Below are 21,372 nucleotides of genomic sequence, written 5' to 3' on the forward strand. Positions count from 1 at the left end.
CCAGAACTCGCTCAGAATGTTCGAGGAAGCGTCCGGTACTAACGCAATATTTTCGAACAGAAAAGGTCTAATTCCTCGCGGACCATGCAAATACAACTTTATTGTACCAATATGTGTATTTGAATGCTTAGAGCCCTGTGCAAATGTAAACATGTACTGGGTGTTGGGCTCCTTCCGCACAAACCGAGCTGTCTCGCTGGTTAGGCCATGCCCGCACCCTGAGTCAAGTACCCAAGAATTTGTGGTTAGATACATTTCATCATCTAACAGAAATGGATACAAACTTCGCACCTTTTTCTCGAGCTCAGTCAGCATGCCGGCGAAGGACTTCGTCGTCTCAGCAATCTCTTGATTGGTGTCCTTGCCTTGCTGCTCTTCCATGTCCACGTCGCCGTCCGGTTCCTTACCCGCGGCTTGAGCCTTGCCCGTGGCGTCAGCATTCACTGCGTTGACGACGGTAGCCATTGGCTCGTCTTCGTCGCTGAAGGGCAGCGTGTCCTTTCCCGGGGTCACGGGCACCTCGAAGTTGCTCGGAGGCGGGCTCGTGTACCCATCAGCTGTCGCTGGTGACGCGCCGTGTTCAGCGTTGCACGCGTCTACCGCCACGGCTTTAGCCAGGCACTCATCCAGTGGGACTTCACGTCTCACCTTGGCCTCGGTCCTTCCCTTGCCGTTTCCCCTCATCTTGGGCGTTGGCTCGTGGACTTCCTTGCGAGCCTGGCGGTTTGGCCTTGACCAGATGTTCCGGCGGTGCACGCCAGCTGCCTTGTCGAGTGCACGCTTGGGGCAGTTGATCATCTTGTGTGGCCCAACATTGTTCATTTTGTTGTGCTCACCACCACAGTAGTGGCAATTCATTGCACCATTGTTGTAGTGCAAATCGCGCACCGGCCCGTCTACGGCCTTGCGCTTGCCAAGCACAGGCCCCTTCGGATTTGCAGGAGCCGCGTTGAGATGGTTGACCGCCTTTCCGCTGGCCAGAGCCCAGATCTCGCTCTTGCTCTTGGTGCCGAAGTTGGCATTGAGCTTGTCGCTCACCTTCTCGAGCGTAAACCCATCCTGGGTCAGCTCAACCAAAGAGCCCCACATGTGCCTCGGAAGCACTCCGAGCACCATCACCAGCATAAGCTGGGAGGTCAACATGTGGCTGTGCAGAGCCTTGTGCGCGTTCACGTTGACTTGGCTACGCACACTGTTGAGATCTTGAAAGAGCTGTCCCACGCTCTTGAAGTCGGTGTTCACCATCTCCATGAACTGCCGAACCAGCCCGACGACGCCTGCCGCGTTGCTGAGGCTGTACTGTTTTTCAACGAGCCGCCTAATCATATGGACGGGCTCGTCCATGCGCTTGGGCGCGGTTCCCTTGAAATCGCCCGGCAGCGTCTCGCACAGCAGCCGCTTGATGTACGACGACTGCTGACTCAGCAGCGTCTCGTGCAAATCGTGCTGCCATGCCGCGTCTTTATCCTCTGCAGGAGGACGCGGCGGCATTACCGGCTGGCTCTCGAGCAAATCCTCGAACCGAGTCAGCGGCTTTGCACGTTTGTGCTGCAGCTCCTCCAGCGCGCGTTGCTCGCTTAACGCCTTGAGGTGGATGGCCAGCTCGCTCTTCCATGATGTGAAGTGCAGAGGCTTTCCGCTGAACCGCAGCGAGTCGACCGAACTCTTGTCAACTTGGGGCTTGCTCATGTTACTTGAAATGTTAAAATGAACAAAATACTGTAGGTAACTCTCAGCAATATATTACTCTTAACCTCTTATTCCTATGCCTACTACTCTAGGTCCGTGCTCGGTACCTGGAGGCAAAAGAGGAAGTGAGCTCGTCTTCGGACTGCGTCCTCGACAGCTCACTCCTCAGCCTCTTGTCGTCATCGCACTATGGATGGCAGGCAGCTCTCTGCCTGTACTATCCAGATCGCAGCTGGCGATCTGAACATTTTCCTCTCGTACTTGCTAATATAAACATTAACAACTTAACGAGGTATTTCTTTCAATATTCATTTACTCGACTGGCAGACAGGCGTTGCCTGCTGCCATTCTACGAGCGGGGCGCGCGCTGCGCGCCTCCTCATTCAACAAATTCAAATCTCACTGCCGGCGCATACGTTTCGTTAAAGTTGACCCCGAATTCCTGCTTAAACCCGTGTATTACGAGCCGCACCCTGTATCTCTCGATACAACGATGCTCATCTCGTTTTAGAGCATACACCCAGCGGCACGTGATCACTTTGGCTCCATTTGTTTCCGTACGCTGCACAAGTCGCCAGGTTTGACGGCTCCACAGTAACCGCAGCTCGTCTTCCATGGCAGCGCGCCACTGGGTCCACTGTGGTGAAACGCGTGCCTCCTTGTAGCTCGCAGGAATAGTGATCTCGAGGGCCTGGGTCGTCACGTGGTTGACCACGTAATCGTGAAGCCGCACGTTCGACCTGCGTCGGCGACGTGCCGGGGCTGCTGTAGGAGACGATGGAGGCGAATGCTGACCGGCAGTATTCACAATAGGCCCTGCAACAGGTACAGCTATGCCTCTACGTGAAGCAACCGTGATTGGCTTTCTCTTTCTCGCATTCGGCCGAGAACCTGTGATAGTCGATGCCTCACCGCGAACTTCGCCAGTCACATTATCCTGCTCAATTCTCCCACTCACCAAAGGCAAATGATCATCAGTGGGCTTCGGTGTTATCTTGGCTGGTTCAGCCGAGACGTCAAGGGGTGGCGGTTCTCGGTCCACGTCCACTGCATACGATTCCATGTCTGTCTTGATGTGTACAATGGGCAAGTCAGCTGCAAGAAGATGGATCATGCCTTGAAAAGTATTTTGCACCAGGTGCAGCACATACTCGAATTCACACGTAAAATCTTCATGAAATAGGGCGTTCTCCAGTTTGCACGTTCGAATAGCACCTGATTGAAGATTCATCAGCTTGTAGCCCTTAGTGTCAACACTGTACCCAAGAAGAGTACACATTGCAGTTCGGAATGCAAGCTTAGCTTTCGCTGGTCGCGGCTCAGGCGGAATACGCATTTGCACGATGCAGCCCCACGTTCGCAGAGATGCGAAATCCGGAATCGAGCCTTCCAGTAGCTCGTTCGGGAATTTAAACCCTAGAACTTTGGTGGGTATTCTGTTCAGCATGTAAATCGTATGGAGCAGTGCTTCTCCCCTGATAAGATTGGGCAGCATTGTTGCTCTCAGCAGCGAACGCACTCTCGTTACGACGGTGCCATTGTTGCGTTCAACGACAGAGTTTTCTTGCGGAGAGTACCCATTGGTGTACTGCTGCTGAATCCCTTCATCATGGCAGAAGCTCTCGAGCTCATGGGCTAAGAACTCTCCTCCTTGGTCAGCATGAAGCAATCCGATTGGCCACTTCTTGAACTTTGTCTTCAGGCGCCGCACTAGCGTTTTCAAGTACCCAGTGGCTTCGCTCTTTTTCGACAGTAGATATGCCCACTTGAAACGTGTTGCTTCGTCGACAACAAGGAGGAACATGGTGTCTCCACTTGCTGTATGTTCGTCGAGTGTGCAGACGTCCATTGAGATCTTCTCAAACGGTTGAGTACGGCGGTGGGGGTCGCGCTTGTACGTCATCCGCCGCATCTTCGCCTCTGAGCACGGCACACACTCAAAGGAGAGCAGGTCATTTTTGGATAGGTTGACACCAAAATTTACCCTCTGCTCCAGCATCTTATGTATTGTCTCCAGTCCAATGTGCCCCATGCGACTGTGCAGTCTGGTCATCGGCTTGCTCTTCGACGCCGCAGGACGCATCATCAGATCCATCACGCGCTTCATCTTCCGCGGTACCCTCATGTAGTAGATGCCGCCGCGCATCTTGAATTCTAGCTTGAGTGTCGGCTTAGTGAGCCACACAGTACGGTTGTCCAGCGATGTAGAGAGATGAAATCTGCCTTGAAGCTGCATATAACCTTGAGAGATGATATTAGCAGGGGCAATGGGCGAGTAGGCGACCTCATCCAGGAAGCGGTCTTCGACCTGATTGTTTTGTTGGTTGATCACTTGCAGCAGGACGGACCCCTCGATGTGTGTGGTATCCGAACCCCCATTTCTAAGGAGTAGCGGCGGTCCTGCCGAACACTCCCTGAGTCGAGCGAAGAGCGAGAGATCACCTGTCATGTTTCGTTGCGAGCCGCCATCCAGCATCCACTCAACCTCGTCGGGATGGAGTGGGTTGTGCCCAGGGTCGCTCACGCGCGTCATCACCATTAACGGCCACACGGGTGGCTGGCTTCAGATGCGTCGGTTCAAAGCACCAACTCCCACTGGATCATGAACCCGGTGTACCGACTCGAGTCCCGGCTCCCTGCCACGAGACTCCGTGATATTAAAACTTCGTAATATCACATTCACCATAGACGGCGGCATCGATGATGGTACCTTCGTTGCCTGCTTGTTCTTGCGAGTCAGCCACGCTTCCTTCTTCACTTTCAGTTCTGGTGTCAGCTCCTTCGGACAGTTGCAGTACCAGTGTTCGGTACTGTCGCAATTTAAACCCCGGTTCTCGGGCCCAGGCTGCAAACGTGGTTTCTTAAGCTGTTTCCACTGCTTGCCACGGACCCCGCGCTTCTTGCCTGCGGCCGCCCCCTGTTTGGTCACCGATGCAACCTTCCGCTGCTCTTGAAGACCTTGACCATTAGCTTTGCCGGTGCCACTGCTACGCCTGACTTCTTGCTGAGCTTGCTCAGCCGTTTCCAACTGAATTACGGCGTCCTGCACGTCCAAATTCACGGCAGTATTGCTTTTGGCCCACTCCGTGTGTTTGATGGCTACAGTTGGGTACACATCAACGCAGTTAGACAAAATCGTTCGCCCCAGTTCGTTCTCAGTGATAGCGTCTCCGGACTCGGCGATACGGCGGCGGACAGCTCGGAGCCCATCGATGTACTGCTGCACCGGCTCATGCTTCGCAAGCATACGCGAGTAGAACTCCCTCTTCAAGTAGATCGGGTTCTCCTTACCCCTCTCAAAGTGCGCCTTGAGCGCTGTATACAGTGCAGCAGGGTCCTGCGTCTCGATTGGCCCCTTGAATTCTTCGCGAAGCTTGATGCTCAGAGAGAGCGACAGGGCGGAGAAGCTCTTCGTCTTTCTCTCGCCGAAGAGAAACGCGTAGTCGGGGTCGATGGCGACTCGCTCCGGGTCCAGCGTAGCGGTTCCTTCGAGAAACTCCATCAGTCCCCATTCGTTTAGCTTTAGCTGCAAATCTTGCTTCCACGCGTCGTACTTCTTGTGTCCGTCCAGCACAATGACGTTGGTCTCTCTGCTCAGCATCGCGCGATTCTTCGCCTCCATTAGAGTGTGCTGCGTTGCGACTTCATGCAGACCGGAGGCTGTAGCTTCAGGCACCGCGTCGGCATGCACTCCGATGTTGCGTGCAGGTCCGCTGGTGGCTGATGCATCCGAGGATGAAGGAGAGGAGGGAGGGTCGCTTCCATTGGTCACAGCAGTTCCGCATCCAATTTGAGAATGTGCGGTCGTGATGCCAAGAGATCGTGCCCCATCTACACCCCGACTTGCGTGCGCTGCTCCATCGTAATCATCGCTGGTAAAGCTTCCAGGGCGCGGTTGATTATCCGTGCCCATAGAGCTGGAAGCACGAACAGTGCCACTTGCTTCACTGGGATGCTCTACTTGATCCAGGAGCATCTCAAGCACCTCTCGAGGTCCGAGAGTGTCACATGCGGCGAACACCGCGTCCCTCAAGTGAGTGGGGGCTGAGACGTCGTGGCAGGCGTGGTGCTCGGCAGCCGGTCGTTCTGGAAGAGTCGTAGCTTGATGACTGGTGCCATACTTGGCCTACCAGTACCCATAGCATATTGACCACTACTACCTGCCGTATTCTGGCCATCCGTATCTGCGTCACTCCGGGCGCCAGGAGCTCGTCCTGCAGCGGCGACTTCGCTACCGCTTACACGAGCTGGCGGGATATCGTGAGGCTGTGGGCTCGACGAAGCATTTCGGGGTGCTAGTACAGAGTCGTTGCCAGATGCGATAGTTCGACCTTGGTTTCTAGCGTCACTACCAGTCAGCGCACCGTTTGGGATCATATCCTGACGGCTAGTGTTCATAGGCTGTAGGCGGTGACTGCGCGTCACAGCAACCATGCCAATTAGATGTAGGAGAGGAGAGTGCTGGCGGTGGTAAATGACCGCGGCCTTGGGAAGGGGGACGAATTGTACTTGAGGTGCACGATTGGGAAGTGAGTGCTCCTCAGCTCCACGCTCAGCACTGTCGTCTCCGCCTTCCTAGGCGATGTGCATTCAAGCTAGGCTACTGATACGGCTAAGAGCAACTGACCTCGATGTAGCTTAGTTGGCCTAGCTGTCACTAGACCTCCAAATCAGAATTTGACAACTACGCGGTGAGCTGTGCAATCAGGGAAAACGAAGGTGCGCCATTTTAGGGTATTCATCTCTCGGCCGAGAGCTGACCAAGGGATCGATATTGAAAGAGCTGAGAAGATATGATCAGTCGTTCACTTGGTCGTCTCCTTCGTGCGTGCACGAGTCGCGCGAATTCTCTCTGCTTTTCACTCAGTCGCTGCATGTCATTCTTCAAAATCCCATCTCGCTACCGATCATCATGGCTCGCTCCACTCCCAGCACCCGATCCTCGCTTTCTTCAGCCCGCTCTGGCCCGACTTCGAGATTTCTTCGTCCCGAGGAAGCCTCGGAAGAGAGGCGCAATGCTCGTCGGGGTTTCTTACAGCTCCAGGAGCTGGAGAGTTTACGGCGAGCAAGCGCGCGCGTCATCACTTCGATCCATTGCCTGATAGTGACGAAGATGAAGACGCGGACCACGCCATTTTGGACAACTTCCAGGCGCTTGGGTACCGGGTACTAAGTTTTACCGTCACTTTCACTGCACGAAAATCACGATCTGCCCATTTAATCAGAATCCGATCGTCCAACTCGGAATCTTTCGTATTGTGCTAGCCGTAGTGGAATAAATGGAGTAGCTGAGCTCATGTCATCGTCATGGTGCTCTCGATCAGTAGCAGGCGGAAAAGGGAACAAAGGTTGTGCTTGGGCAACTAGGCCCTACCGTGCAGGGTAGGCAGCTTCTGACCTCGAGGTCTACTGTCTCTGTGACTGTGTTGCACACACACACACAAATGAAAGATGCTTGCAAAAGAGAGGTCTTTATTCAGCTCTCGTCACAACCAAGGGGTACGCCCTCATGTCGTACCCACACACCTTACATCATGTGATGCATCTCGAGTCAACACAACCCACCTCTGTGGTGGCGTCGGCTACTCAACCTCACAGCGCCACTACGACTGACACGGCCAGTCGATTGTGCGAGCAATTGTGCGCGGCTACGGCGGGGGGTTCCTGCTCAGCGGACTGGCCTCGCCCTTCACGGCGGCCTGCATCTTGTTCGCTCCGGTCGTGCTGCACCACGTGATCGACGCGTTCGCTGCGCCGGAGATGGATCTGGCGAGCCTTGGGGTGTGGCTGGCCGCGTTCTTCGCCTCTCGCCGACGTCCTTGGTGTAGCAGCGTTTGCTGGGCCTGTCGTCATGGCCCTGTCGATGCTGGTGACATTCTTCTTCACGAAGAAGACGCGTGGGTCGTACAGGGAATTGGTGAAACGCAAGGATGAGCGAATGAAACTCGTTAAGGAGGTATTTGGCGCCATTCGGATTGTCAAGTTCAACGCATGGGAGGAACAAAAGCTCTCGCTCTACGCGAACTAGAGCTGAAAGCTCTGGCGTGCTTTGTTTATTCTGTTGGTGGATCCATTTTCGTCTTGTGGGCGTCACCGATTTTCGTATCGATGGTCTCGTTTGCTGTGTATACCTTGGCTATGAATCAAGCGCTGACGGCTACCAAAGTGTTCACAGTCATCGCCTTGTTTAATGCTATTAGGACCATTTTCGTGGCGTAATTCAGCAGTGCCTTCAAGCGAAGATTTCTCTGGATCGCATGTCGAACTAACTCTCGCTTCACGAAGTCGACTCGGCCAACGTGATTTACGACAACGCATCGATTTCAGCGATGTCGCGATTGCTGTCGAGCATGGTACATTCGCGTGGAGCACCAATATGGCGCCTGTGCTGGCCAACGTGAACGTCACAGTGGGGAAAGGTGACTTTCAGCCATCCGTGCTACTTGATTCGGGGGAGTGCCATGAAACCCTGAAACTCAGCCATCCTTGCTACTTGATTCGGGGGCGTGCCATGAAATGGCACAAAGCTAAGAAGGTTGAATTGAAGTGCTTCCACAGCCAGGGAGTGGCGTGGCGGTCATCTTTTGCTACGTCTGCTGAAAAGCTATTTTCGCTCTCCGCTTGAAAATTCCCATTCATCGTAGTTCACGGACTGGTTGGTTCAGGCAAGTCGTCACTCTGTTCTGCCTTGCTCGCTGAAATGGAGAATCGGGAGGCAAGGTCTCCGTGAATGGCAAGGTGGCATACTACTCGCAGCAGACGTGGATTCAAAACATGGCGATTCGAGAAAATATCCTGTTTGGACAAATTTCGATGGCAGTAAATACTTCCATGTACCAATTTGTCCTGGAAACGTGTGGCCTTCCTCCGGATCTGGAGCAATTTCCTGGTGGCGATGCGACGGAGATCACACAAAAGAGAATCAACTTGTGTGGCGGTCAGAAGGCCCGCGTGAGTTTGGCGCGTGCCTGTTACTCCGACGCAGCTATATTCATTTTGGCTTAACCTCTTCCCGCCGTGGATGCAGTGGTGCACAATGCAATTTTTCGTCAGTGCATCTGCGGGCTACTAGCAGTGATGACGGTGGTGCTCGTCACTCATCATTCAGGTGCGATCGCGAGTAATCCAGCAATCTGATGTTGTAAAACACATAGATCGTTTACGGAAACGTTTACGTGTTTTTCGCATCGATCGAAAAGGCAAACGCCTTCGTCGTAGAACGCTGTTAAAGGTTGAACGTCGGTAAGCGAACCTTATCACCGAACTGCACTGGAAGTCAATCAACTACTGAAGTACCTTGTAAAGAGCTTCGATGTATAGATAAATGGATTTCGTCGTGCAAAGTGCACGCAGTCTATTTTAGAAAATATTTTGATACTTCAAATCTAGTGAACAGTCGCACAACAGCATCATGGAGGCCCTGGACGCTCGAGTTGATGAAGTACTCGGCAACACCACCGCAGCGTCCACCAAATACGTGTATTGTCGTGCATTGATACAGCTTATGGGGTGGTTATATACCAACACAGATCGTGATCACCGTGAAGTCCTGTTTACAAGACAATTTCTCGCACTGGAGTCCGTCAATGATGACAGCATATCTCAATGGTTCACACGTGAACCTTTGGAGAGCCCCATGACCTGCAGGTGCTAACGACTAAGGATTGCATGCGCTATTTAACCTCGATGGAGCAGCGCGGTATAGGAGGGAAGTCCACGTTTGGTAATGTTCGTTCGGCTTTAGTGTATCTGTACGCTACGACTGAGCACTCACGTCCTCATGATTTTGACCGCCAAATGAAACGATTTTTCAAGGGACTTCATCACACTGTTGCCCGCACATCACAGCGAAACAACGAGCGACTTACTGAGGGTAAGGAGCCGTTCTCATTTTCAATGTACAAAGAGATTGCCAAAGCTATGCTGCGCTCAAGCAAGAAGAAAGATGTTTTTGGTCACTCCTTTTTACTTATTTGTTGGAATTTAATGTGCCGCGCTAAGAATGCAGCAACCATTCGACATGCACATGTTTCGTGGCAAGAAGATGCCGTTATCATAAAATTTGCACACGTGAAGAACGACCAAGACGGTAGTCGTCCTCGGGATCCTCGCCATATTTACGCCAATCCGACGATGCCAGAGATTTGTCCGATTTTGGGCTTGGGGATTTATTTTGCTGTTTTGGGCTTCGCCAGCGATGGAAAATTATTCAAGGGTGGAAATCAATACAGTCGATTTCTCAAGTTACTGAAACGCGTGCTAAGTGAAGACGTATTGCAAATTGTGCTATCAAAGTTAGGGATGACAGTGAAGGATTTTGGCACTCATTCGGCGAGGAAAGGAGCTTCTACATACGCTAGCAGTTGCTCAACATCAGGTCCGTCCGCTGCGTCAATATGCCTTCGCGCTGGCTGGACTCTTCCTGGGGTCCAGGACAAGTATGTGAGATTTGAGGCTGCTGGTGATATGATTGTTGGGCGCTATGTGTCTGGTCTGCCCTTTGATTCACCAAACTTTGCTACATTACCCCCATTTTTTAGCCCAGTAACCAGCTCTGAAGAAGATCGATTGGAGCTAGAAAAGCGTTTAAAGTTTGCTATGGATACCGTCTATTCTGGAGCACCACCAAGCTTGCGAATGGTGTGTCAGTTCGGTCTTGCTTCAATACTGTATCACTTTGTGTTCTTACGCGAACACTTGCCACATAATCACCTGCTGTTCACTACCTCTTTATTTACACCATGCAATCGATCGCATTTTGAGTGGCTTCGCCAACGAGTTGTTTGTCGTAATTTTCAAGTCAATGATCCCATCGCTCCAAGTGGAATTCCTCCATATGTGGGAATAATGGTCAACTTGGCACAGTACAAAGCGGAAATTGATTCGTTGAAACAAGGTCTGACTAATTCCTTCGAGAATACTCTTAAACGGCACGTCCATGGTTCAATAATGACGATCGAGGCGTTGGAATCAGCTTTTGCTGCGGTTCTTGCTCGTTCACAACTTAGTTGTACCCATTTAGCTGGCGAACAACCGGATAGAAGGACTGTTGATGTCGTTTCCACGACGGAATCACCTCTCGAGCTACAGCAATGGGGTGGTGGCTTTCACCGAGTTGCAGAAGATTTTGTACTTCCTAACGGGACCCTCCGGCTAATATGGCAGCATTGGTGTATTGGATCACCTGCACTACGGATGCTGTCAAAGCATGACATGGCTACCCGAGTTGGAAAGGTTCGGCTGGCTGAGCTCCAGCGACTGATGCATGTTATAGAAGGCTTACTATCAAACACCGAGCTGCGCCGAGCTAAAAGCTCTACCGACTGTGCTGGCCTTCTGTACGAGCAGATCAAATCTCGTCTTCCGTTTTCGTCTGTGTCTAGTAGGGGCAGAGAACGAAGATTAGATCACTTGTCGTGGAAAACACTAGCTAGAGAGATGAGCACCCAAAACTTACGCTGAAAAATGTATATTTTCTTTCTTTTTTCGAGCCGATCACGCATCGAGTCCCCTCGTGCAAATTGCACGATGAATTCTAGTGAATGATTGCATTCTCGTGGACCCACTAGCTTTTCGTATGCCTGAAATAACTGCATTCGGTGAAATCTTCGTGCGCAGTGCACGAAGAAATGCATAAAAACCACAAGTTTTAAACGACGTTTTCCTGACAAGTGATCTTTCTTGAGAAATCCGATAGCCAAAAAATTTGTCAAGAATGGTAAAAAGTAAACAATTGAACAGAGACACGAACAATCTCAAACCATATCAGTTCAGGCAGCATTTGTTGCATAAAACAAGAGCATGGTAAAGTTGTTCATGTTGTCGACGCCCATCATACGACGATGACCTGCTCTAGCTGCGGAAACGTTCAGCGCATGAAACTATGTGATCGCGTGTATGAGTGCCCTAGGGGCCGTCTGTCCCTTGATCGTGATATCGATGTAGGCAAAAACATATTGCTGAAGGGATTACTACGTTTATTCCTTCTCTGGGGTGCGTTCATACCCCCATTAGAAGCCTTCGTATAGTAGTTAGAGGATGCCGTTTCCCGTGAGAAGCATCTCTGAGTTCTCTTTTCGGAGAATGCTAGATTACAAATCTACAAGGTTTTTATGAATGGTCAACGCGATATCTCTCTAGAACAGCCAGCGGATGTTGAATACTTTACTGCAGCGGGGACAAAATTTCGTAGTATCATACTAAAGTGTAAGTATAAGTTGTGTTGGTACAATTGCATTCGATGGTCTATTGTGGTTGGCTTCCAGGTGTTTGCATCTTTCTTTTATTGATAATAATAGTTCGGCAGTGTGCAAATGCAAATGTCGCGATCAATTCTCATTGGTGAGGTACGGTTATCCCAGGAAAATTGGAGACCTTTCAGATAAATTTGTTCATCTCAGAGTAGAGATGAAACCGCTGGTTTGAGTGTTTCAGTTGCTGTACGAATACATGAATGAAAGTCTTCAAGTTCTTGGGGAGCAAGCACTCACGAGCGCTCGAATCGTACTGAAGTAGAGAACTACAAGGGGAGGCAGGAAAACAATACTAATTTTCATTTGCTTAGGTTGAATGCAATCCAATTGATCTCTTTTGTACTTATCAGCGTTTGACTGATTCATTTTCGTTGCTGCTGCAGTACATTTGGGTTACACAATCGCGCCTAACTTCTCGCAATTGCCTTTGCCATAATCTTTTTCACAGCGTTGGAACATTTTTTCTGTCATTCGAACTGTATTTTCTGGGAATCTTGTAGACAAGTTCTTGGTTCCTGGAGTGCACACAAATGAATCTTGTCGATCACGGGCTACCCGAAGCTGGCGACTTCATCGAGATCTCCAAAATCGCGGTGGAACATCGAGAAATCTTCTCATCTCCCAATTTGATCTCGATCTCGACTGGATTCGAACTGCTGCTGGCAGTATCAATAGCATCCTTGTAACTCTTGAGTTGCACCTCGCCCTGACCGACTACCTTGTCACTACGGTAACTACATGATCATGCATAAATGTTAGATCTAAGCAACACCTTGACGCACTAATTCATACACCCACAAAAATTTTGTGAATCGACGTGACTGCATCACAGAAATCTTCACCGTGCACTCGCACAGCATCGCAATCGACGCCGCGCCATTTAATTTCACGGGAAGGCACACCCACTTGAGATCTTCGTCCGAATCTGTTGCTTTCGCGATTATGCCGGTTGCTGCCTGCTTTGATCGATGAATGATCTCCCATTCGCAGTAGATCTTCTTATGTCTCTTCACACGACCCGCACGCCGCAGTCCAGCCACACAGATAGATGTCAAAATCAGTGTGCAGTTCGGCGGTGGAGTGGTTTTCGGCCCAATTGGCCGCTTAGGCTCGGGTGAGTCACATGAAGGGAGGCGATTTTTCGGATCCTTGAGCTCTTCCGGATGCACCCACATGGCACCGCCTTTCTCGTCGCAAGCGCCGCACAAGTTGGCAACTTCACCGATCATGAATTCCTCGAAAGTTGGGTCATGGAGCTTCACCAAGGCAAGCAAATAGGCCATTCGTTGCGTTAGAGATAGATCCCACTCTTCTGACGACTCCTCAACACCTGAACTTGATATTGTCCTGTCAAGTATCCATTTGAGTTTCTGAACGTGACCCAGCGCATCTTTTGATTCTATGAAATACACGGCAGAGATTAAACAGTTCAGCATCGGTCATGCAACAAACTGTCTAGAGCGATTAAGAAGTTGTTACCGGATAGCGCCTTCTGCATCGTGCCTTTGACGAGAGCTGATGGAATCGCCTCGGAGATAATCGAGAGTACCGAAACGCCAGTCTACTCAACGACAATGATTAGCAGCGTCATACCAGATTTTTCCCGCAACACTCAGACGATAAAACGATTTACCTGAAAATGGTCGACGTGACTTGCAACAAAGTTATTCGGGGCAGCAGTCCGTAGTGGCACGTGGTGACATATGCGCGTCAGGTCACTAAGTATGCGTAGCTCAATGATCCGCTCTTCTTTCGAATACTTGAGCGTCCACAGCGCAGGGGATTTTCGCTGATCACAGGTGACGAGGAGCTGTTGCAACACGTTCAGTTGGCGAGGTACCTCAACCACGATACTTTGCGCATTAAGTTCTTTAAGCTTCCCTGGAATCTCCCATGCGCGCTGGATAAACCAGTCGAAATCAGGCGGTAACCATGGGTAGTCCTTTCGCAGTCGGTCAATATCGCGGGTATCACCCATCAGTAAGCTCACCTCATTGGGTTCGTCTTCGGAATCTATGACGAACCGCCCAAACTCATTCGTAGCCATCAGCCCTGGGTACTTGAGCAGAATTTTTTCCATCTCCATAACGAAATCCCGCATCTCCACCCACGCAATATCCTCTGTTGCCGCTGCCACTTCAATCATGATATTGTCGCGCTGCCCCGTTACGTTGACATCAAAAGTGATGACGGCACTAAACAAGTTGTGAACGAAACTCACGACACAAGTCGCTCCGACTTTACGAATGACGCTTGGTCGATAACACCGCACCACGAAGTTCACATAGACTGCCTCGGATATGTCAAAGGGCAACGAGTAGCGCCATTTTGCAATGACCAATCCATCGACAGCGTTTCGCGTCAATATGGATGACCGCTTTGTCAATGACTTGGCTTCCTTTTGAGCTTCTTCTCTCGTTCTCCAGTACGCTGGCACGATTATATCGACATTACCAAGCCACTTCTCATTCCTTGCTGGGTACGCCAAGCCTAAATGCTGTAGCAAATACTTGAACAGATGCACCAAATCACTATCTTTGGCCAGTGCGTTCCACAACGGGAATGTCACGAGCAGTGAGTGGTGCAGCGTGCCATCACGACGAAGCGCTTCGTATGACTCATCTTCCTCCTCCTTCTCTTCGCCCTTTTCGTCATACTTGTGATTGACGACCTCACGAATGATATCAGGCATAATTTTCGGGTCGAGAATGACAAAGTCGCCAGGATTTATGTTTGTGAGTTTGTCTTCGTCTTTGACTGTATCATCGTCTTCGTCTTCGTACCATTGGATATCCCCCAGTCTGTGCAGAACCCTGAGAATTTCTCGAATTTTGCTTGCATCTTCCAAATTCGGAACAGCACGCCTTAACTTGTCACGTAGTTCGCCGAATCGCATGATCACTTGCTTCACTCGGTCCTCTGGCGCTGATCTCTCAGAGTCTTGTTTAATCTTGAAAATCGCCTCGAGAACTTGTTTGTACATCACCGTCATCTTAAAGCTAAGTTCTGGTTTGTCAATGATCGCCTGCTTGATGAATTTTCGCGCTACTTTGACGGAGTCGCCTTGACGAGCACTAATAGTCTTCCGATTTTCCGGTTTAAACACATCGACCAATGCACTTTTAACCTCTTTTGTTACCCCGTCTCTGTCAAGTTTATCCAAATATGATTGCATATGATCGTTCATATCAACCGAAATCTCGTTCAATTCTGCATCCGATATGAGATCCTTTTTCGTCCAGATCATCTTAAACTGAGCGCTTGGCTGTCGAAACAGGATCAGCCTCACCCAGCGGAGCACGTTCTCTTCAAAGAAGCGCTGCATAATGGCATTTTTCTCTGTCCAATCACGCGTTTTCACCTTCACAAGCTTTTCAGCGTACGCACTCAAATCGACATAGAGAAGATACAACGTGCGCTCCGAAAAAAACAGCATATGCGTGACCTGGTAGATGTCTTGACCCGCGAAGTCCCAGAAAGTCGCATCATACCATTTCGTCTTCGAATCAGTATCATCGTTGCTGCCCTCCACATCAAAGCTAAACGGAAACAGGTCAATGCCGATCGTTCGGTCTTCTTCATCTACCTTCGACGGCTTTTTCGTAGTCACCGACTTGACGAGGCTTGTCTTTCCCCAGGTGCTCGGACCGACGATACAGATCTTGGACCGATAGACAAGTTGATCCAAAGAATTTGCCAAATCATCAAGATACGTCTTGACCGCGTCTTCGCCACCTTCAATGACTTCCGATTGAATTTCTGGCAAAGGTTCACCATTTTTATAACATTCATGCCAGTGATGCGCGCACGCCAGTAGCCCCAACTGATGCCGTTTCACCGACGACTTGTTAGCCGATGCTGACAAATTCGGATCCGATCCTCTTGAGCACAACAAACGTGCAATGACAATCTTTTTATCTAGATCGTCTTTCGAAGTTTCCCAGATCATGAGGGTGAGCGGACTGTGGTTCTTCTATACACGAATTACAATTTCAGACACAAGTACCTACAAAGTCAACACATACATCAGCGCCGACTAACCTTATCGACAGCATCAATACTGGCGCCTCGATCCAACAACAACGATACCGCATCTGTGTTGCCGTGTCCTGCCGCGTGGTGGAGCGCGGTCCAGCCATCCTGCATTATCACATTCGACAAGAGAACGAGAACAACACCATCACACATCCGAGTCAGACACGTCACAGCAATACATCACACACATACGACACCGTCACAGTAGTCAATGCTGGCATAGTCAACACGTACTTTGTTTTCGGCATTCACATTGGCACCTCGATCCAACAACAACATTATCGCATTCGTATTGCCGTATACTGCCGCCGCGTGAAGCGCGGTCCAGCCAAGCTGCATTATCATATTCGACAAGTGAACGAGAACAACACCATCACACATCCGAATCAGACACGTCAGAGCAATACATCCCACACATACGACACCGTCACAGTAGTCAATGCTGGCATAGTCAACACGTACGTTGTCTGTAGCATTCAAGTCGGCACCTCGATCCAACAACAACGATATCGCATTCGTATTGCCGTATGCTGCCGCACTGTAGAGCGCGGTCTCGCCACGCTGTATTATCACATTCGACAAGAGAACGTGAACAACACAATTACACATCCGAGTCAGACACGTCACAGCCATACATCCCACACATACGACACCGTCACAGTAGTCAATGCTGTCATGGTCAACACGTACGTTGTATGTAGCATTCACATTGGCACCTCGATCCAACAACAACGATATCGCATCTGTTTTAATGTTTCGTGCCGCCGCGTGAAGCGCGGTCCAGCCATCCTGCATTATCACATTCGACAAGAGAACGAGAACAACACCATCACACATCCGAGTCAGACACGTCACACCAATACATCACACGCGTATAACACCGTCACAGTAGTCAATGCTGGCATGGTCAACACGTACGATGTCTGCAGCATTCACGTCGGCACCTCGATCCAACAACAACGATATCGCATTCGTATTGCCATTTCGTGCCGCCGCGTGAAGCGCGGTCCCGCCAAGCTGCATTATCACATTCGACAAGAGAACGAGAACAACACCACCACAGATCCACGTCAGACAACTTCCACCATTAGAATACACATCTACAGCGCCACCTTGTCTTTCGCGCTGATATCTGCGCCACCTTCGACCAGCGCCTTGGTTTCGTGAAAGGTTTCTTCTTCAAGAGCATTCCATGTCGTCTTTAGCTCGTCCTGCTCCCTCTGAAGTCAGTTCCGAGGTCCACAAGAAGACCGATGCCAATCACCACACGTTACTTACTAGTGGAATGCTCGTGATCTGTTTCTCCTCGATGTACTGCAGGAGCTCTGTCAAATCTCCGCCAGCAACCATCTGACATCCACATCATTGCAACAGCGTCACCACTCCGTGAGGGAGTTTTATTTGCCCTCACGCCAACGTGCAAGTTCACATACAGAATCTTCCGGCGAAACCCCTCGCTCTCGAAGCCACTGTTGCTTTTTCTTCACCTCGCCCTTGAAGACTGCATGCAGCACGAGTTCATCGCTCTGTGTGTCGTTAAAGAAACGCAGGCACTATGAGCGGATATACTTCTTTTCCATCCTCCCATTCGGTTTTGTACCTTTACTTCGCCCACCATGACTGCTCACTTGTGTCTGCGGTCGGCAATTGAGGACTGTCACCTCAGAGGCGAACTGACAGCAAGGGTCACTGGCTGCATTGTGGGAGGAGCCTTCTTGCGCAGGTATTATATGAGATATAATTTATATCTCACTCTCTGAATTGCTGCCTTTATGCTCAGACAGGCAACTACATTATGTATTCTGCATGTGCATGTATTGGTGAACTGTTTCGCATCCATAACGCCATATCTTCGGGATTGCGTTCGTCGATCAGACTGGTCGGCCTAAAACTGCTTCGTTTGAATGAATTGTGGTTGATACCAAGATACAATCGCCGAAGGAACTCTGTTGAACTTGCTTTCCCCCTTCGTTGGCGCGTTGGCAGCCACGAGCTTTGCCGCTGTCTCGTCTTGTCGATGGTTGGAAAGTTGGAAGATGAAAATTATGAAGTGTGCCTCTCATCCGATCCAGTTATGTTCGTATGGTTGCATGTACTGAACCCACAAGTGCGCCTTCTACATAAGAGTAATGGTCGACACTATGGACCGCCGCATTGAGTAGATTTCACCGAGAATGTCACCCGAGTTTCTGACGCGTAACCTAGGATACCCACACCCCAGTAAGCACGACAACACTACCTGAGCAAGCTATCCTAGGGAGAGATCACTACTACTCTCGAGGCATTTGTTGACACTTGCCTTTTGTCACTTGGCCATGGCAGCACTTCACCACCTCCAAGTTACCAAACGGAGTTGCCCAAATCATCGCATCAGTCGTACAGCCCTCTGTGCGATTCTCGTGCAACCACTTCACCACATCCAAATGACCATACTGAGCAGCCATACTCATAACAGCAGCTTTGGTGACTTGGGTCGTCATTCAGGATCCTCCTCCTCCTTGTGCTCTTCGACAGTTTTATTAATTTACAAAACTAAGATCATACTACGTTAGTATTTGCTCAGGCAGCATATCCATCGGCTCGACTGTCCCGGTCCTCCTGCTCTGCTGCCATGCCGCGCGAGATCATCACGCTGCAGGCGGGCCAGTGCGGCAACCAGATCGGCCTGGAGTTCTGGAAGCAGCTGTGCGCGGAGCACGGCATCTCGGCGGACGGCATCGTGCAGGACTTCGCCACGTCGGGCCACGACCGCAAGGACGTGTTCTTCTACCAGGCGGACGACGAGCACTACATCCCGCGCGCGCTGCTCATGGACCTGGAGCCGCGCGTCATCCACAGCATCAGCTCGTCCGCCTTCCGGAACTTGTACAACCCGGAGAACCTGTTCGTGTCCAAGGAGGGCGGCGGCGCCGGCAACAACTGGGCGTCCGGCTACCACCAGGGCGAGAGCCACCACGACCAGCTCATGGACATGATCGACCGAGAGGCCGACGGCTCCGACAGCCTCGAGGGCTTCGTGCTCTGCCACTCCATCGCCGGAGGCACCGGCTCCGGCATGGGCTCGTACCTGCTCGAGAACCTCAACGACCACTTCCCCAAGAAGCTCATCCAGACCTACTCGGTCTTCCCCAACCAGTCGGACTTCCAGAGCGACGTGGTGGTGCAGCCCTACAACTCGCTGCTGACCATGAAGCGGCTCGTGCTCAACGCCGACTCGGTCGTCGTGCTGGACAACACGGCGCTCAACCGGATCGCCGTCGAGCGGCTGCGCGTCGAGAACCCCACGGTCTCGCAGCTCAACTCGCTCGTGTCCACGGTCATGGCCGCCAGCACCACGACGCTCAGGTACCCTGGCTACATGAACAACGACCTGATCGGCCTCGTGGCGTCGCTCATCCCGACCCCGCGCTGCCACTTCCTCATGACGGGCTACACGCCGCTCACCATCGACGCGCAGGTCTCGGCGGTGCGCAAGACCACGGTGCTGGACGTCATGCGGCGGCTGCTGCAGCCCAAGAACATCATGGTGAGCACGTCCACCAAGACGGGGTGCTACATCTCCATCCTCAACATCATCCAGGGCGACGTGGACCCGACCCAGGTGCACAAGTCGCTGCAGCGCATCCGCGAGCGCAAACTCGCGCGGTTCATCCCGTGGGGGCCCGCGTCCATCCAGGTGGCGCTCTCGCGCAAGTCGCCGTACGTGGAGACGGCGCACAAGGTGAACGGCCTCATGCTGGCTAACCACACGAGCATCGGCGCGCTGTTCCACAAGCTGCTGCTGCAGTACGACCGGCTCAAGAAGCACGGCGCCTTCATCGAGAACTACCGCAAGGAGCCCATGTTCGCCGAGAACCTCGACGAGTTCGACAGCGCGCGCGAGGTCGTGCAGAACCTCGTGGACGAGTACAAGGCCAGCGAACGCGCCGACTACGCCACGTGGGGGCAGCCCACGCCGCCCAGCGCCGCCAGCGCCATGGACGACATCCGTATGTCTCACTAGCCACTCAGCCACTCAGTCAGAGCAGAACAGCTCGATGATGACCTCCCCAACCAGTAAGTAAAGACCTCCGTGGTCTATTTAACCTCCCTCTACCTCCTGCCTAGGTGAGCACGCGCTCGCGGCGGATGACGCTCTCGTCGAACTTGACGAGGAAGACCGTCTTGTCCCTCTGGCCGCCGGGCACCTCCACGGCGTGGGCCGTGACCTCCGCCAGGAAGCCGCTGCTGCACAGGATGCCGCGCACAATGCCGGCAATGTACGCGGCGCAGTCCAGCTGGCCCAGGTCGGGCGGCACCGACACGAACTTGTTGGTGAGCGGCTCGAGCTCGTGGATCATGTACTCGTCCTCGTTCTCCGTGCTGCGCTCGAGCGCGTCCGCCGCCTTGCCGAACAGCGCCTTCCAGCACGTGGACACGATGAACTGCAGCATGGCCAGCAGCCGCGTCTCGCGCCGCCCGGACTTCTCCCGGTGGCACAGCAGCTCCACCACGCGCACGCCTACGCCGAAGCCGGCGCCGTCCAGGCTGCGGTTTATTACATGTAAGGGGTTAATGACAAGTGAGGGGATTGTAGTGCTGGTGAGGGGGAAACGGAGGTACGCACCGGTTCTCCAGGTCCGAGATGTTCTGCACGCGCCCCTGGAAGTACTGCACCATCTCGGAGAAGAGGAAGGAGAAGGCGCTGAGGCTCACCTCGCCCTTGCCGCGGCTCAGCGGCCGGTCCAGCACGTGCAGGTTCGTGGCCGACACGCCCGTGCTGCGCCGCCCCGCCTCCATCATGCTTGGACTATGACTGTATGACGACTTGAAGAGAGGGCGCGGACTTAACGAAAGATACGCACTTAGTGAGGATGTCACTATTGGACCCCCTCACGACAGTGCCTTCAACTGCAACTTGGCTCGTTGCCTGCCCAACGTATTCGGGCGCCACTCTATGCCGCCGACTAGCAAGGCCCTTGCTACCCTTGCTGCAAGGGTCAAATTAGCACAAGTGCAATTTGGCTACGCGAACACGTAAACCATTGCATTGCATTGCATTGCCAGTAGTAATGCGGGCCACTAGGTCTGTAAGGAGGGGATTGTTTTCATCCGTCCAAATGCTTAGTGCCCGGATGAAGAAGCTGGGAGCGTCCAAACAAGCCTGGTCCTGATAGCAGCATCTTTTTGAAACAGTCCGATATCGTCCAAATCAACGGACATGACAAGTCGGTACCATCACAAAAACCAAGTTTGGCTGCCTGTACAGTACTTGTTGAATCTCCAGGCGGCGTCTAGACCCAACCCACAAATTTGCTGCGTTCTATCGTGAATTTTTACTTGCCAACCGCACGAGCTCGATCCGATGACCAGATGAGAAAGCAGCTCCAGCTGGGTGAGCAAAATGCCTCTCAGT

General features: G+C 51.9%; 5 protein-coding genes across 5 annotated transcripts; 1 reads left to right on the top strand and 4 right to left on the bottom strand.

Moving 5' to 3' along the window:
- Nucleotides 1-200: 200 nt before the first annotated feature.
- Nucleotides 201-1,689, bottom strand: IUM83_19289 (uncharacterized protein; the record flags this gene model as incomplete). Its single annotated transcript, XM_067944335.1, has 2 exons — nt 201-218; nt 292-1,689. 2 exons carry the CDS (start codon nt 1,687-1,689, stop codon nt 201-203), a joined length of 1,416 nt encoding a protein of 471 aa, XP_067782206.1.
- A 2,577-nt stretch (nt 1,690-4,266) lies between these two features.
- IUM83_19290 (Integrase catalytic core protein) lies at nt 4,267-5,290 on the bottom strand (the record flags this gene model as incomplete). The annotated part of the gene is made up of 4 exons (XM_067944336.1): nt 4,267-4,325; nt 4,400-4,499; nt 4,719-4,788; nt 4,866-5,290. The coding sequence occupies 4 exons, from the start codon at nt 5,288-5,290 to the stop codon at nt 4,267-4,269; spliced, it is 654 nt and encodes a 217-aa protein (XP_067782182.1).
- Nucleotides 5,291-12,667: 7,377 nt separating this feature from the next.
- On the bottom strand, nt 12,668-17,595 carry IUM83_19291 (Death-associated protein kinase; the record flags this gene model as incomplete). Its single annotated transcript, XM_067944337.1, has 15 exons — nt 12,668-12,676; nt 12,741-12,763; nt 13,324-13,341; nt 13,422-13,503; nt 13,576-13,594; nt 15,836-15,915; nt 15,984-16,082; nt 16,212-16,310; nt 16,440-16,538; nt 16,668-16,766; nt 16,896-16,994; nt 17,090-17,188; nt 17,256-17,327; nt 17,411-17,503; nt 17,578-17,595. The coding sequence occupies 15 exons, from the start codon at nt 17,593-17,595 to the stop codon at nt 12,668-12,670; spliced, it is 1,008 nt and encodes a 335-aa protein (XP_067782181.1).
- A 993-nt stretch (nt 17,596-18,588) lies between these two features.
- Nucleotides 18,589-20,037, top strand: IUM83_19292 (Tubulin gamma chain; the record flags this gene model as incomplete). The annotated part of the gene is made up of 2 exons (XM_067944338.1): nt 18,589-19,916; nt 20,001-20,037. 2 exons carry the CDS (start codon nt 18,589-18,591, stop codon nt 20,035-20,037), a joined length of 1,365 nt encoding a protein of 454 aa, XP_067782174.1.
- A 43-nt stretch (nt 20,038-20,080) lies between these two features.
- Nucleotides 20,081-20,759, bottom strand: IUM83_19293 (Trafficking protein particle complex subunit; the record flags this gene model as incomplete). The annotated part of the gene is made up of 2 exons (XM_067944339.1): nt 20,081-20,504; nt 20,584-20,759. The coding sequence occupies 2 exons, from the start codon at nt 20,757-20,759 to the stop codon at nt 20,081-20,083; spliced, it is 600 nt and encodes a 199-aa protein (XP_067782183.1).
- Between the last annotated feature and the right edge of the window lie 613 nt (nt 20,760-21,372).

Source organism: Phytophthora cinnamomi (genome assembly GCF_018691715.1).
Source record: "Phytophthora cinnamomi strain GKB4 chromosome Unknown Contig109, whole genome shotgun sequence".
NCBI classification, from domain to species: domain Eukaryota; phylum Oomycota; class Peronosporomycetes; order Peronosporales; family Peronosporaceae; genus Phytophthora; species Phytophthora cinnamomi.